The sequence below is a fragment of the Podarcis liolepis genome, assembly GCF_965112155.1.
Source record: "Podarcis liolepis genome assembly, chromosome: 9".
Lineage (NCBI taxonomy): Eukaryota > Metazoa > Chordata > Lepidosauria > Squamata > Lacertidae > Podarcis > Podarcis liolepis.
In genome coordinates, this window is record NC_139564.1 from 52,126,844 (window position 1) to 52,142,528 (window position 15,685).

General features: G+C 41.4%; 1 protein-coding gene across 9 annotated transcripts in view; it reads right to left on the bottom strand.

The window, feature by feature from the left end:
- The window catches only part of FAT1 (FAT atypical cadherin 1), a 122,153-nt gene that overhangs the window by 59,882 nt on the left and 46,586 nt on the right, over positions 1 to 15,685 (bottom strand). For all 9 annotated transcript variants that reach the window (XR_014515794.1, XM_083459492.1, XM_083459490.1 and 6 more), the window contains one exon: positions 3,899 to 3,960. Coding sequence is in view for 8 of the 9 variants with exons in the window: in XM_083459492.1 (XP_083315618.1) it covers positions 3,899 to 3,960 (62 nt within the window). In the remaining variant the exon portion in view is untranslated. The remainder of the gene's footprint in view (positions 1 to 3,898; positions 3,961 to 15,685) is intronic.

Sequence of the window (15,685 nt, forward strand, 5' to 3'; positions counted from 1 at the left end):
TCAATCAGCTTTTATTGTATTTTTACCACACCCTTCTCAGAGAAGGATTTTAGCCACAAAATGATCCTGTGAGGAATAGTAGGCTGGGAGAACTTGACTTGTCCAAGACCACCCAAAGAGTTTCACGGCCAAGCCAGAAGCTGCATCTGTATTTCCTACACAATTCTGGAAAGAGTAAGTTGATTGGTGTAGGGATATCGCAGAGTGGGGAGTGGGGTCCGGAGGGAGCACACTTCCCCACCAGCAGGCAGCCACAGTCTGCCTGCACGCGTGACCCTGGGGTGCAGGGAAAAACCCCCCTCAGACAAGTCATGGCTGTCTAGAACATCGTCCCCTGTGTCTGACCTTTTGCGGTCTCAGCAGTCAGCACTGTCCTGTCTGTAACCCTTTTCCATGAGATGTTTGTCTCCATTCGTCATACATTGAGCAAGGGGAAAATGACGCTGTGGAACAGGTGCCAAAATAACTTTGTACCACCCCACGATTTCAGGACGGAAGATGTGTAAAGGTCACAGCCCAAAAATGTATTTGCCTAGCTTGCATATTTGTCTCAATAAAAGGAGGCTCCACAGGAATGGTGGTAGCTCGCTCGCTCGCTTCAGACCACCTGTGCGCAGCTCACATAATGATCAACACCTGTCTTGGGCCTTCACTTCAGATTGGTTTGACCATCTATCACATGAGTGGGCAAACTAAAGCCTGTGGGCTGGATGTGGCCCAATCGCCTTCTAAATCTGGCCCGTGGACGGTCTTCTAAGCAGTGTGTTTTTACGTGAGTAGAATGTGTCCTTTTATTGAAAATGCATTTCTGGGTAATTTGTGGGGCATAGGAATTCATTCACTTTCCCCCCTCAAAATATAGTCTGTCCCCCCACAAGGTCTGAGGGACAGTGGACCGCCCCCTGCCGAAAAAGTTTGCTGACCCCTGATCTATCACCGGCCTCTGATTCATACAGCATTTGATGTCCAGGTCCTAACAAATATATATATATACTGGTAGTGTAGCAAGACCTATGTGAATGCAGCAGACACAGTGATTAAAAAGCCACCCAACATTGCAGTGCTATGCAGACTTAACTGAGAGTAAGTTCCATTGAACAAAGTAGGCTTAATTTCTGAGTCAATATGTTTAGGAATGTACTGTTAAGCTTCTGAGTGAAGAAGTAGTAAGTCCTTGTGAAACTACTCTTTAAAATTTCAATCTGAAACTGTCCTTTGTCACAGAGGAGAAAAATAAAATGCAAAGAACTATATTCCGAGACAGGAGAGTCTGATGAAACACACAAAAACATGCCCTATTTAAAAGCAAGACTCCATTTAATTGTTTCCTATAAAATCCAGTAAAATGTTTTCATGAAATGGAATGCACCATATTTATAGTTGTTACTATGCAAACAAGAGTGAAATGTGGGATAAATTTTAATAGCAAACAAGGATAAACTTGCCAGTCCATCTGGTCAACACTTTAATGCTCAATTAATTAGCCAGATGCACAGCATTTGGCACAAGCTGCTGATAATATTGCCACCATTCTGAAAATATCTTGGACTCCATCCCAAACCGCTTTTTGTAAAGATATAAACATAAAAGAACTGAGGGAAGCTGTTCGAAATACTTCATTTAAATGTAAAAACAAAAAACCCATAACTTTTCTTTTTTCAAACATTGCAGTGCCCAAATTAAGGTTTTATTGATTTGGGCAACATGCTCTTCCGCAAGTCAACAAAGGAAAACGAAGTGAGAGGGAGGCAAAGCGGGAGACAGGGACCAGCACTTGGCACCGATGAAATTTAATCTGTTCTATTTTTTTTTAGCATTTGTTTAAAGAAATTAAAATTAGTATTAGAAAAGATATGGAAGCAAAGCCTTGTGCAATTCCTAATCTAAATCTACCATGGTAGATATTCTTTGTTAATGGAAAACATTGCTCTTTTAAGTGTCTTCCCCGCCCAACACCACAAGGGTGCTCTCAAAAGTATGCCATGCACATGTAGCCGTGGTATGTGGTGTCTGTAAAAAACCCACAAAAATAAACACCACATTGCTCTTTTGAGGCACTACCTTAAGGACCAGCTCAGATGACCATCTATTCCAAAGATAGAAATTTGTGGATCTCCAGATATCATTAGATACCAACTCCCATCAGCCCCAGCCGGCACGGCCACTGGTCAGAGATGGTCAGAGTTGTATTTCAAAAACATGTGAAGGGCCACATACGATTTCATCACTCCTGATCTACACCAGTGATCATCAACAAAGAAGTTCAGTCACCCACCAGGAAGCACAATCTTCTGAAACAGAATGCACATCAATAAAGCCTAACTACAGTTAGTTAAAACAAGGCAGATTGTCTTGCAAAGAGACCTAAGAATTGTACATTTCATAAAAAAAACTCAGGTAGAAGGACTGGGAAAACATTTCTGCCAGACTCAAGAGCTGCTGAAAGCCACTTACTGGGCTATAAAGAGAAAAAAAGCAATCATCTAAATTGTATTTCTTAGTGGTAGCTTTACATTATAGAATCCTGGCAGTTTTGCAAATAGTGGCATACCTCTGGCTTGTTTGTACAATTTTCCCTTTCAGACTCTCCCACTGACGTTACACACCCTCTTCTATATACTTATAAAACTGCTTAGCCAAGGATATGCATTCTATGAATATCAAAAGATTTCCCTCTTGTTTCTGAAGGCAGCACAGCTATCACCAAGGGCGGATATAAACACACGGTAAACAGAAATATTGTGAAAATAAAATAACCTTCAAGAACTCAGCCAGTGGTATTTGATAAATTAACCTGCCACTGAGCAGGAGGTACACGTGGCCTACTGAGCGGGAGTCTTCAAGACTGCTGAAGCCGCCACAGAATCCAATGCTTTAGGGTGCAATAGTTTCATTTTTGTTTCCAATATAAGGACTGCTTGTTCACAATGGTAAGTGGATTTACATGTGTTTCCACTGGCAAATATATAGAGTATCACCACAGCAGCTGGCTCCAGACCCTCCCAAGTGCCCCTATTTTCCAAGGACAGTCCTATATTTACAGAAGCCATCCTGGTTTGATCCCAGAATACCCCGCTTTTCCTTAAGACATCCCTATTTTCATCAGAGAAATGTTGGGAGGGTATGGAGTAATGCAACCCCTGAGCCAAGGAGATAAGTATATAGTCACATTAGGGATGGAGAGAAGCTAAACCCACCCCTTCCAAAGAAATTGGATTGTGTGGAAACCTGGAGTAAGAACTATCTCTGAGCCCCATTTCACACTTCCGAGGAAAGGAGGGCTCGGCTGTTTGGGAAAGAGATTTACAGTCTCTTATATCTTAACACAGGAAGACAAGGTGTGTCACCCACAATTAGAGCAGGTTTGGGGAGTTGGGGTAGGATTTTAACAACCCCCAATCCTTTCAGCAAGGATACTTATTTCTTTTAAAGCATTTTATTTGCCGTACTTCACGTTAACAAGGCACCAGGGTAGCTCGCAAGAATGAAAATCACTGAGATAAAAACAAACAAACCATTGAGTGCCTAACCCATATAAAGTGAAGAGGAGATTTATTAGGATAAGCTACTTCTATCTACCTTGGGCTGACTCCTTATTCTAACCTGATTTCCTGCCCTGCCAGAGGCTTCAGCATAATTTTGAGTAACCATTGCAGATATTGTTGTTGTTGTTGTTAATTAGTTGACAGCAAATAAAAGTTTCCAGCAGACTTTAAAGATTAAAACAGAAAGTGCATTCTACAGGACTAGGCTGATGACACTAAAGGTTCAGTTTCTTGTTGCTGCCAGATGAGCCTCACCAACTCCGGAGACAACCAATGACACACAGGGAAGCCAATTTGTAATGAAGATATACAAGACAACTGCTAAAATGAAGAAATTAAGCATCATAATTTACCTCTAATATGTGTTCTGCTTGCTGCTCCCGATCAAGTTTCCTTGATGTTGTTGTAATTAGACCTGCAAATATAAACAAGCAATTTGTTAATCCTTGGGGCAGAATACAGGAGAAGAGACAGAAAGGGGAAGAACATGGAAAGTACTCCAAATACAAGTCAATAAACAATACTATATGCCAAGACTTTGGAAATAATGCTCTTTAATTTATTCACAGTTGCATTACATTTAAATACTAATTTCTAGTTTGCTGTAAGAGTCAATGCCGGGATTTTTACCTTGGTTTACGAACTTAATCCATTCTGGAAGTCCGTTCTTAAACCAAAGTGTTCTTAAACCAAGGCGTGCTTTCCTATAGCAGCGGGGGACCCAATTTAGAAATGGAACACACTCAACACGTTCTGCTTCCAAGGCAAAGTTCACAAACCAAAACACTTACTTCCAGGTTTGCAGCATTCTTAATCCAAGTGGTTCATAAACTAAGCTGTTCTTAAAGTGTACCACTGTACTGAACAGTACTTAGATACACTTTCAGTCGGACTTTGTTGACCTCTCATCTTCTGGAAGGGCACCCTCTAGATTCCAAAAGATTATACACCCTTAATGTGTTCCACCATCTGACAGAATGATGGTGAACACTTATCCATCCAGGCTGTCTCTCTGACAAGACTCTCTAGAGCAGGCATAGGCAAACCCGGCCCTCCAGATGTTTTGGGACTGCAACTCCCATCATCCCTAGCTAACAGGACCAGTGGTCAGGGATGATGAGAGTTGTAGTCCCAAAATATCTGGAGGGCCAAGTTTGCCTATGCCTGTTCTAGAGCATGGATGTTCCTATCTTCCAGTACATTTTTTTCACCTGCACATTTTAGTGGCTTGCACTGAAAAGCAACATGGCAGACAGAAGCGATGAGAGTATTTTACAAAACATAGCAACAACAACCCAATTGTTGTTGTTTTGGAAAACCATAATATAGTTCTCCAAAATGTCTTTATAGACAGCTACTTAATGGTAAAGATGGTCTTCTTCTAAAATTCACATTTGTACTCCAAACGCATCTTGACGATTGCATCCATTAAGTCTCAAATCCATCCATTATGCCTCAAAGCCAGAGGTGCATTCCTGGATGTAGTTATTTGGCAAGACGCTTTAGAATGTTTTTCATTTTAAGCATGAGTGGCTCTATTGGACTATTTGGCTTAACTGGAGCTTAAATAAGTTCCTTTATTTAAGTACTTTAGCAATGTTACTTGGTAATTTAGAAACAGGCTCTTACTCTGCGGCCCTAAATACAATTTCAGCAGTCGAGAAGGCAAGGAAACATTCTTGGGATTGGGCGTGTGTATCACTTTAGCAGCAGTCCTCTTTCTCCATTACTCTTTAAAAGAGTGTAACTGATGTGAATGGGAGTGATAATAAGCAATAATGTTAATGTAAGTAAAATACGGCACTTGCCTAGCTATCTCAAATCAATAAAGCAACAATTGCATCATTGTTTAAGTATTTGTGTGTGCCTGTTGCCAAGGAAGAGGGTAGGACTTCTTGCAATGGATCAAAGGTTAATATTTTATCTCATACCTGATATTTCACAGAAACACTCACTATGTTATCAGCAGTCAGGAAATGTAGGAACAGGTTTCGGCAAAACTACTGTGAGCACGTGTGCCTGCGCGCCAAACTACTTCCCTCAGTCTCTTTAAGCAGCATGCAGATGCCAAGATAAGGAATCTGCTGATTTTGCAGGCAATAGCCTCTTAAGTGACAGAATGCAGGGAAAGGAAACAGGTCCTTAAGATATGGGCTTGATGGCCGGAGAACAACAGCACAGAGACTAGGAAGGTAAATGTAGGCATTCTAAGGCGGTAAGATGAAATGGCCTCTCATATCTTTATATTTCAGTCCAAAAGCCATGTATCCTTATAGTTTACTGGAATGCTGAAGCAGCACTCTTAAATCACATACAGATTTGATTGCAGCTGAAGACAGGTATAATAAAAATATAAAAAGAGGGCTCACACCCATTCACAACATGGCAAACCTTCCCAGTTGTATTATCAGGTGAGCATGCTGAAAGATCCTTTTATCCCCCATAAGCTCATCATTCCTACAGCTCCCTGCTCACCAGACAGCCTCCCCTTTCATCTCACTATTGCTTCCTCCTCATCCTCCAGCTGGGGAGAGTTAATAGAGTGGCCCACTGCCAGGCGCCTGAGTTGTGATCAGGTTGTGCTCTTCCATCTCAGGAACTGAGCTGCAGGGCACTTGATTAAGTTCCCTCACCTGGACGTGGGAGAAGCAGCAGTATGGAGCGATCAGACAGGGAGGGTTCAGACAGATGGGCTGGAAGTAGCATTTGATTTATCGGTACGCTTGCCTGATTGTTCTGTCGTGAAAGGAGGTTTGCAGCACTGCGGAAGAAAAATTCTGTGCTAAATCTGCCTCCATCTTTAAATCATTTGTAAGCAGTAAAATATACTGCTCTCAGCACATGTTTCCTCAAGCAAACCTCACTCATTCAGAATCTATCTATCATCTATCTATCTTTATTATTATTAATTATTACTATCTATCTATCTATCTATCTATCTATCTATCTATCTATCTATCTATCTATCATCTGCCTGCTTCCAAGGTATGCCTCAGGGCCATACAATATATCTGCCACAAGGAATCTGTCTCATGTGGTGGCAGCACCATAAAAAAAATTAACATAAAGGGGCGCATTATGTTTTGAACCGTTGTTTCAAACTGCTAAACAATCAAACACACTCTTATTTTTATACATACTAGATTGGCCTGGTTTATATTTGTTTGTTTGTTTATGGATTGTTACCTTCAGATTTACTTGCATCCAAGCAATATAAACCAAGATAAACGTGTCCGCTTAGAGACTGGCAGGGATTAAATTCAGAAGTAATCCCAAACTTTTGAGCATGTAAATCCCATTATCTCCTGTAAAGACTCATTAAACTCCTTATTAAGCCTCTACTCTTTCTCCCGCCAGCATACACCACAGTTCTAGGCTTTCCAGAACACGCCAGCAACCAAGCAACAGGCAAAAGCCATTCAGAGATCAACCACAAGGAAACAATCCATTTAAGTCTGTTTAAATATGTCCCAATTCTTAGCTTTTCGGCATCAAATACGCACATTTCTGACCATAATCTTCTGCTGCCCTACAATATAATTCCAAGCTGCAACCATACATTTTAACAACTACTAAAAATAACAGGATCATCTGGGGATTAGGGGCTTGGTGCCATCAGTATGCTGATGACACCCAGCGCTCGCTCTCTCTCTCTCTCTCCCCCCCCCCTTTTCATCTGAGTCCATGGAGGCTGTTGGTACTAAGATCAATGGACTGGATATGGGTCAACAGACCTGAACCTAACCAGGACATTAGAGTTGCCACTGGTCAGGAAGAATGCAAATCAAAGAATAGAGTTGTTGTTTGTTTTGGATGGGATGGCATTATTGCTAAAGAAATAAAAAATATCAGGTCTGCAGTTCTGGGGCACTCCTTGACCCAGTTTTGCTGCAAGATTTGTTGCACGTGGTGACTGCACCCCAGTAGTTTCAAAATATTGAGGTTTCAGAGCAATGTCCTTCGTCAGCTATTTGAGCACTGCTCCAATGCCTCGAGCTGTAATATCTTGCCAGCACAGCATTTCTAACTTAGTGTAACACCTATTTACTGGCGCATTTGGCTTGTAGAGTCAGGCTGCCAAATAATGCAAGTGCCTTAAATTATCATTTTAGTGTGTGAGCTTAGACCCTGCTTTTCAGAGAACCATTCTTGTGACATAATTGACAAAGAAATCAAGTCTTCTTCTGGTAGAGGAGAATTAAGCACCTTTATATTTATTAAAGCAGAGAGGTCGGGAAGCTTTAGCCACTGCGAGAGGTGAGGTTACAGGAATTGAGGCAGAGGGCCCTTTCGGTAGTTGTGCCCGTCCTGTAGAATGCCCTCCCAGCAGATGTCAAACAGATGTGATTTTGAAAATGCATCTGAAGGCAGCCCTGTTCAGGGAAGTTTTTAGCATGTGATGTTGTGTTGTGCTTTTACTATTTTTGTTGGGAGCCACCTCAGAGTGGCTGGGGCAACCCAGTCAGATGGGTGGCAAATAATAATAATAATAATAAATACCCCCAGCCACTCTGGGCGGCTTCCAACAAAATATTAAAATACAGTAGTTTATCAAACATTAAAAGCTTTCCTAAACAGGGCTGCCTTCAGATGCCTTCTAAAACATCTTGTTGCTCTCTTTGACATCTAGTTCTCTTTGACATCTGGTGGGAGGGCATTCCACAAGGCGGGTGCCACTACCAAGAAGGCCCTCTGCTTATATTAATAACAAGAACCACCCCCTATGGGCCAAATCTGACAAGATGGGCGGAGCCCCCTGCCAGTCAATCAGCACAGCGCTTTGAAGTGGACTCCTGAAGATATGACAATTGGCTGACCATTGGATCTTCCGAAGCTCCATTCAAAGTGGTGCAGAAAACAGTACTTTGAGAAGGGCTTCTGAAAATGTACTAAAGAGCCCCCTCTCAAAGCACTATCTCATCATGCCCTTTGAAAGAGGCTTTGTTGACACCACTGAAGAGCTGGTCAGCTGTGTCTGCAAATAATATTTCAATTAAGACCCACCCTCACCTATCCCCACCTGCCCGGTCAGGTGTAGTGAAAAAGGGTGTGGACTGGCTAAAGTGGCCGGGCAGACCTAATTAAAAAGACACAATCTGAATCTTTGCAATTAATTACATCACAAAAGAGATAATTCAACCCATATCTCTAATTATCCAATTTGAGTGCTGCCTTCAAAACTGCACAGAACAGTATTGGTATGACTGTTTCAGGACTGTATAATGTGGGGGTGGTGGTGGTGGTTTTTAAAAAGTACAACCTTGTATTTTAAATGCAGCATTCTATTCTACTACTCCATTTTGTTTAAAGTAAACATGGGATAGCAGCAGGAAAGCAGAAATATATATATATCACCATGTAGTATGACAGCTTTTTTTTACCTGTTTTGATGGTTTCATTGTTTGACATCAGATTCACCAGACTACGAGTTTGAATGATTGGAAAGGCTAATATTTGAACAAAATGCTTCTAGAGGGCTGAGTGAGAAGCTTTTCTAGATGGCTTTCTTTCATTGACTTTAGAAGCTTTTGTACTGTTTGTTTGAAAAACTGGTCTCAAATGGCTTAGGATGGCAGTGGGTTTGAAAAACGATACTGTACAGGACTCCCTTGTTTACTTCTCAGTGGGGCAAAAGGGAACATGTAAGAAGACTGAAAACCCATAAAAGTGAAAAAGGAGTATTTCTTCAAATTTGAAGCACAGCAGCAGAGTGCAAGATTAAAGTGGGGAAATTGTGCTGCCCTTCTGCAAATAACAAAATGACATGGACAAAACAGATGACGGTAAGGGGCGAAGACGGAATTTGTTTCCAGCTCTCTTCTCTGATCACACTCTTACACTTCCTTGACTTATCCACTGAAGGAGATCCATATGCAGAAGTAGCTTTCTGCAAATATCATTAGATGGACTGGGAACAATCAGCCCAAATCAAATGTGCATTCAAGTACAGAATGTCATCTATTCACACGATCTTCCTTTTGGTGGAATACACATTCGCATACACACCTAAAATGCACATCTCCGATGCAGAGGTGTATTTGAATGCCTATCAGTGTTTGTTTCATTGAAAGCAGCATAGTTTGGACAGAGAGAACTCTGTTTATGCTGCAAGGTTTTAAAACAGCGAGAGGCACAAGGGAGGAGAGTGCTGCTGGGCTCATATCCTGCCTGAGGGCTTCCCATGGCCATAACGTTGGCTGCTTTAAGACACCAGACTACATCGGTCTTTAGTCTGATCCAGCAGGGCTTTTCTTATGCACCAAGGTTTGTTTCTCCCCAGTGAGACCAGAAGCAGCAAAACAGGCATGACCCAGTCATGTCTGGTAAACCATCAACTACTGCTTACCATGATGCCTGAACACTACCAGTCCCTACAAGTAGATACATCCCTGGTTGTCTCTTGAAATCACCACTCCTAATCCAAGGAACATTAACAAATTGAATTGAATTGAATTGAATTCTCCCTGCCGGCCAGGGAGAAGGGAGGTTCCAACTGTGTTGCTTGGCTGCATTGCTCACCCAATAAGGAGGCTAAGAACGACTGGGGGGTGGAGCTTGCATGCCTTGCGCCGATCAAATCGGCCGCGTTGCCTGGGGACTCGCCTTTGCTCAGCACTTCCCAGAGGAAAGGTGACGGTGGTTTTCCTTGCTGCATCCCCTTTGCCGGGTTGCTGTGCTGTGGGAACCACCACTTGAGGCTTCGGTTTGGCTGCTGGCTAGGCTTTCTGCCTTTGGCTCGGAGGGGGCTCAGAAGTTGAACATACCTGTGCCCGGAAAACCCCTTATTTGGGCTGCTGAGCCCTTATTTTCGAGGCTGATGGTCCCTTATTTTCAAATCTGTAAGTTGACAGCTATGCTACATGTGCATGTTTGTAAAGGATGTCTGTAGTGACAGAATCATAAGAGTTGGAAGGGATCCCCAGGATCATCTAGAAATGCAGGAATCTCAACTAGAGCATCCACGACAGATGGCCATCCAACCTCTGCTTAAAAACCTCCAGTGAAGGAGAGTTCACCATCTTCTGAAGGAGTCTGTTCCACTGTCAAACAGCTTTTATTGTCAGAAAGGTTCTTCCTGATGCTGAGTTGGAACCTCCTTTCTTGTGACTTGAAACCACTGGCAAGAGTCCCACCCTCTGTTGAGGCCTACTCTTTGCTCGGGGGTCAGCTGCTTCACTCCTAAGTGGGCATTCTTCCTGCACTCCCTGTCATCACAGCTTACAACTCCCCACACATTGTGAGTTAGAGGAGCAGTGATGGAACTGAGACAATGACTGCATCCCCTGCTGTCCCCATATGTACAGAACATGGAGCTAACATTAAGAATTAGCTTATTACAGCCTTTAAAAAAAAAGTGATTATGTAATACACATAATCCCACCTACTCCACCCACATAACTCCACCTTTCTTCCACAGTGGAACTCAAGGCAGTGATACCTAGGTAGTCTTCCACCCTAGAAATAACCAGACACAGACCCTGCAAAGCTTTAGCAAGGCATTCTTCACCTTCACTAAACACTTACTGTTTAGTAGAGATATCAGGTGCCCACTTTTTATACTTGTCTGAAGCTTCTCCAACAAAACCCCCAATCCCAACTACATAAAAAAGAATAAATTTGCCACCCATGTAGGCCTTGCAGGAATTATTTTCTGCCTTGGTATAACTGCTCCACTGAACTTAACTTTAAATCATGTTCAGGGGAAAGTACAAACTTTGCATGCCTTGAGTCACTTTGAACTCAAAAGTATGCCCTGCATTTAGTTCTGTTCTTTCTGCGTGTGCAGAGAACCAAACGAAAGTGGAACTTGCTTTTAGTATAGGTTCCTTCATCAGGCGAAGTCTAAAACTTTCAAATTCCATAAACAAGCTAGTGCAGCTTGCACAAATTATGCTGCCTATCCAACAGTTCAAAAACATGTTGAGCTCTTAATAAAAGTCATCATTGTGCACAAGAATATATATGGGGCAGAATTATGCATTTTGGAAGTCTGGAAGATGTTTTTTATTCTTGTTCCTGTATTAGCTATTTTTTTCCTTTTTTTTAAAAAAAAAATCACCTTTCATCTGTGTTTACAATGACACCACCATCTCTTTACAACTCTGCTATCAAATATTGCTTCAGGACATATGATCACTACATAACAGTTCACAACAATTTCATTACCGTCTCTAGACATAAACTGATATGAAACAACTGGGATCCATAATCTGTATGGTTGGATAATCGTCTTTACTGAACTGGAAAACAACACTTATTACACAATTATAGAAATGATTTTCACCTGGAGGAGAATTTTTATTTATTTCCAACACAAAAGGAACTGAACATAGCAAATGAATGGAAATTTGTGTTTTCCTGCTAATGTAGTATGTGACTTAAACCTGATGCAGGAAATATAAAACCTCAAGCAGTTAAACAAGGGAGGCATCCTCCATGACAGGCTATTGTGCAACTACAGGTCATTTATTTCCACACAAAGTGGTTTCCCAATGTTATAGGAAGTCTTTGGATGTTGTTTACAGCTGCACCCATTTCCGATTTCATTTTACTCAATCTTTAGATCTTCCACCACAGTTCCCTTGAAGGGTCAGGAAAGTTGTAAGATGATAGGAGAAGTAAGGCAGACTATCTGGCATTGGCTCTCCGCATTTTACGAGTTCACAGTGCTTTGAGGATTAATAGACACCAGTAAACCTTGTAGTGAGATTCCTCTGCCCTTGTTAACAACAAATTAATTCCTTTGTTTAAACTTTATGGAAGTCTCCATCAATATGCTGAGTTCACTAGGATGCTGAGCATGCTTTTGATAACATTGCTCAAATAATAAAGAAAACAGGAAAGCTATTTTTTATTAAGGAGAGACAGATAAATGGGACAAGATACAAATAGGACTTTATTTTGTGAGTCATTTTTTTATGAATAAAGTGACTAATAAACACAAATAGTAACTATGAAACTATGTTTTTGAAACAGAGCAGACACAAAAAGTATAATAGGTCTCAAAATGCATGAGTCAAGCAGAAATGTATCCACAAAGACTTTATTGCCTCCGTTTTTATATCTGTAAATGAAGCCTAGTCAAAATAACTCTTTAAAAGTTTGTAAACATAAGAAATGAGGCACACTAATCTAGCAAACACACCTCTCGATTTTTCAGATAAAATATAGTCTTGAGTAGCCTGGGGAGGAGGAAGCAAGGCTTTATTTCAGCAGGAACCCGATGGAACTCAGTTCCAGCACCTCTCAAATGGGAGCCATTTCTACTATTAGAGAACAACTGAGGTGATCGTGGTGAGTTCCGGCACCTCTATCTAGAAAAACAGCCCTGGGAGAAACCATACTGATGAATAGTCTTATAACCAATAGCCCATGAAGGAAGCCATTGTCAGTAACCAGTACCCCATTCACACTAACATGGCACATAGAAATCATCACTATGTAGTAAACATAGGCTAACATGTTAATAATAGCAAGCCTGGACATGAGAATATGTTTTCAGTCCATGTGCCTGTTTAACAGATGTTAACTAATGCATGTGTGCTGTCACTGTTAACATAGAGTTAGATTCATAGAGCTAACATAGAGTTAGATTCATAGAGCATCTAGCTGCTATACACCTGCTACCAGCAAGGCAGGGTAGCACATGTTTCACTTCAAAATACCCTCTCTCAGCATCTTTTAACACCAGGACCCCAAGCTTCAAACCAGCAACCTTTCAGTAGTGCTGGGCTAACATATCTGCATTTAAAACAGATCCATGGAGAATCAATCAACCCTTTTTTGTTTGGGAGTTGCAATTTAATGGTTGTAAGTCCCCAGGTAATTAATAAGCCTCTCCTTCTCTCTACTTGAATTCAAGTGCCTCACATGGCTGAGCCATTAGCACTGGGGCGGCTTAAATCGCAGCCATTGTCTTCCAATTTCATGTGGTGCTTTCATGCTTAACAATTAAATAAAAGTTGAATGCTTTCCTTCTTCAAAGTGCAAGGAGACAGAAAGATGGAATTGGTTCAAAATAAAATGAACTCTCCCCCCAAATCCTCCGAGAGAGAGAGAGAGAGAGAGAGAGAGAGAGAGAGACCTGCACACACAACTTTATGAATACCGACAGCTACTGGGAAATAGAACATATTCAGAAAGAACTGAAACAACAGAGGTTTTTCTGCAACACTGAGCAAGAAATATTTAAAATGCAACATTTTACTTAAGCTTACTTAAGTAAACTTAAGCTTACTTAAGCTTCCTCCCAACCTTTAAATTCAGTCTGAATTTTGTCTTCCCCTCTATTTCCCATGTTCAGGCAGTGAACACCATTGTTTCTGTAGCAAAAATAGCATGATCCACCCTAATGTTTGCAGAAGTACAATTTTTTATGGGGGGGGGGGAACGACCCTACATAGAGAGAACCACAAAAACAGCCCAATCAGGACTCAGTCTTCTTGGGTGGCCAGTGGAGGTTGATCAATATTTGATTTCTGAATAGCTGTGCTCTATATATACCACATGATTCCTGTTTACAACTCATTGAAGTCTATGTTTGTGTGTATATGAAAGCAGGGGACCTTGTGTCTTTGTTCATCTATTATTTTACTTTATATCTGTATTTGTCTTTGAATTGTTTTTTCATCAAAGCAGTAAATGAAATATCAAAATTACAAAGGAACATTAATGAACGCTTGTGGTTTTGGTTATTTTTGAATGAAATGCTTATATTTTTGCTACTCTTGCTAAACAACATCTAAAGGTAGGAAGTGACCCAAATAATTTAATGCAGAAAACTAGCAAACATTTAAGGTATTCATGGCTCAAGAATTTTGGAGAAAATGCCATTGACCAGAAAGAGAAAGGCGTATAGGTGCCGCGGGGGTGGGGCTTTGAGATATGTATCAACAAAAGGAAACTGAAGAAATTATATACACAGAAAGATCTAAGACACAACATTCGTAGCATATTTAGCCTTAATCCATTGCTCAAATGAAGAAGGGCGGAGAGGTGAAGGAAACTGTCTGAAAAGCTAATGAATGGAATAAATCACCCCTTTAGACAGATGGATACAAGGATCAAAACTATGAAATAGTCAAAAAGCTAGCTACTCTCAAGATTGAATGACCACCAGTTTTTCAGTTAATCTCAGCTTGATTTTCTCCTCATCCTCTACTCCCATGGTCGTATTCCCACTGACAGTATTAGATCCAGGAAAGGAAAAATGTAGGTCTCTATTAATGAAATTGTATATCTTGAAGTAGGTATAGACTAGTGATAGAACTGCAAGTTGCTGGTTGGAAATTTCAACATGGATTGCCAGTCTCTGGCCCTGCGTAATTTTCATTTCAATGCAAACTTCACATACAATGTGCTTCAGCAGTTCTTGATGGAAGTTTGCAGAACAAGTAAGAGCAGAAACACACAATTAAGATGATGAAATATCCAAGATTTCTTTGCAAACCATTTCAATATTATTCCAAAAGATTAACCCAAATGTTAAGATAAAAGGTAAAGGGACCCCTGACCATTAGGTCCAGTTGTGGCCGATTCTGGTGTTGCAGCGCTCATCTCGCTTTATTGGCCGAGGGAGCCGGCATACAGCTTCCGGATCATGTGGCCAGTATGACTAAGCCGCTTCTGGCAAACCAGAGCAGTGCACAGAAATGCCATTTACCTTCCTGCTGGAGCGGTACCTATTTATCTACTTACACTTCGATGTGCTTTCGAACTGCTAGGTTGGCAGGAGCAGGGACTGAGCAACGGGAGCTCACCCCGTCGCGGGGATTCGAACCGCCTACCTTTTGATCAGCAAGTCCTAGGCTCTGTGGTTTAACCCACAGTGCCACCCGCATCCCATACAATGCTAAGATAGGTGGCACAATAACTGAATATTGCATTTCTTGTTTGTAAACTACTCACAAAATAAAGAGTGGGGAACCTGCAGCCCTCAGGCTATTTTCATGATGTTGGAAAGAAAAAATGGGGAAGGGGGACAACAGAGAGAGGGGGAAAGGGAGGGAGGGGGAGGAGATATGTCCCAACCACTCTTGGCTCTGTCTCTGTGCTAGATTCAAAATGGAGTTTGTCCCCATAACCTCTGGGTTATGCTTGGGCCAAAGTTTATTCTACCAAGATATTAAGGGGACTCTTGT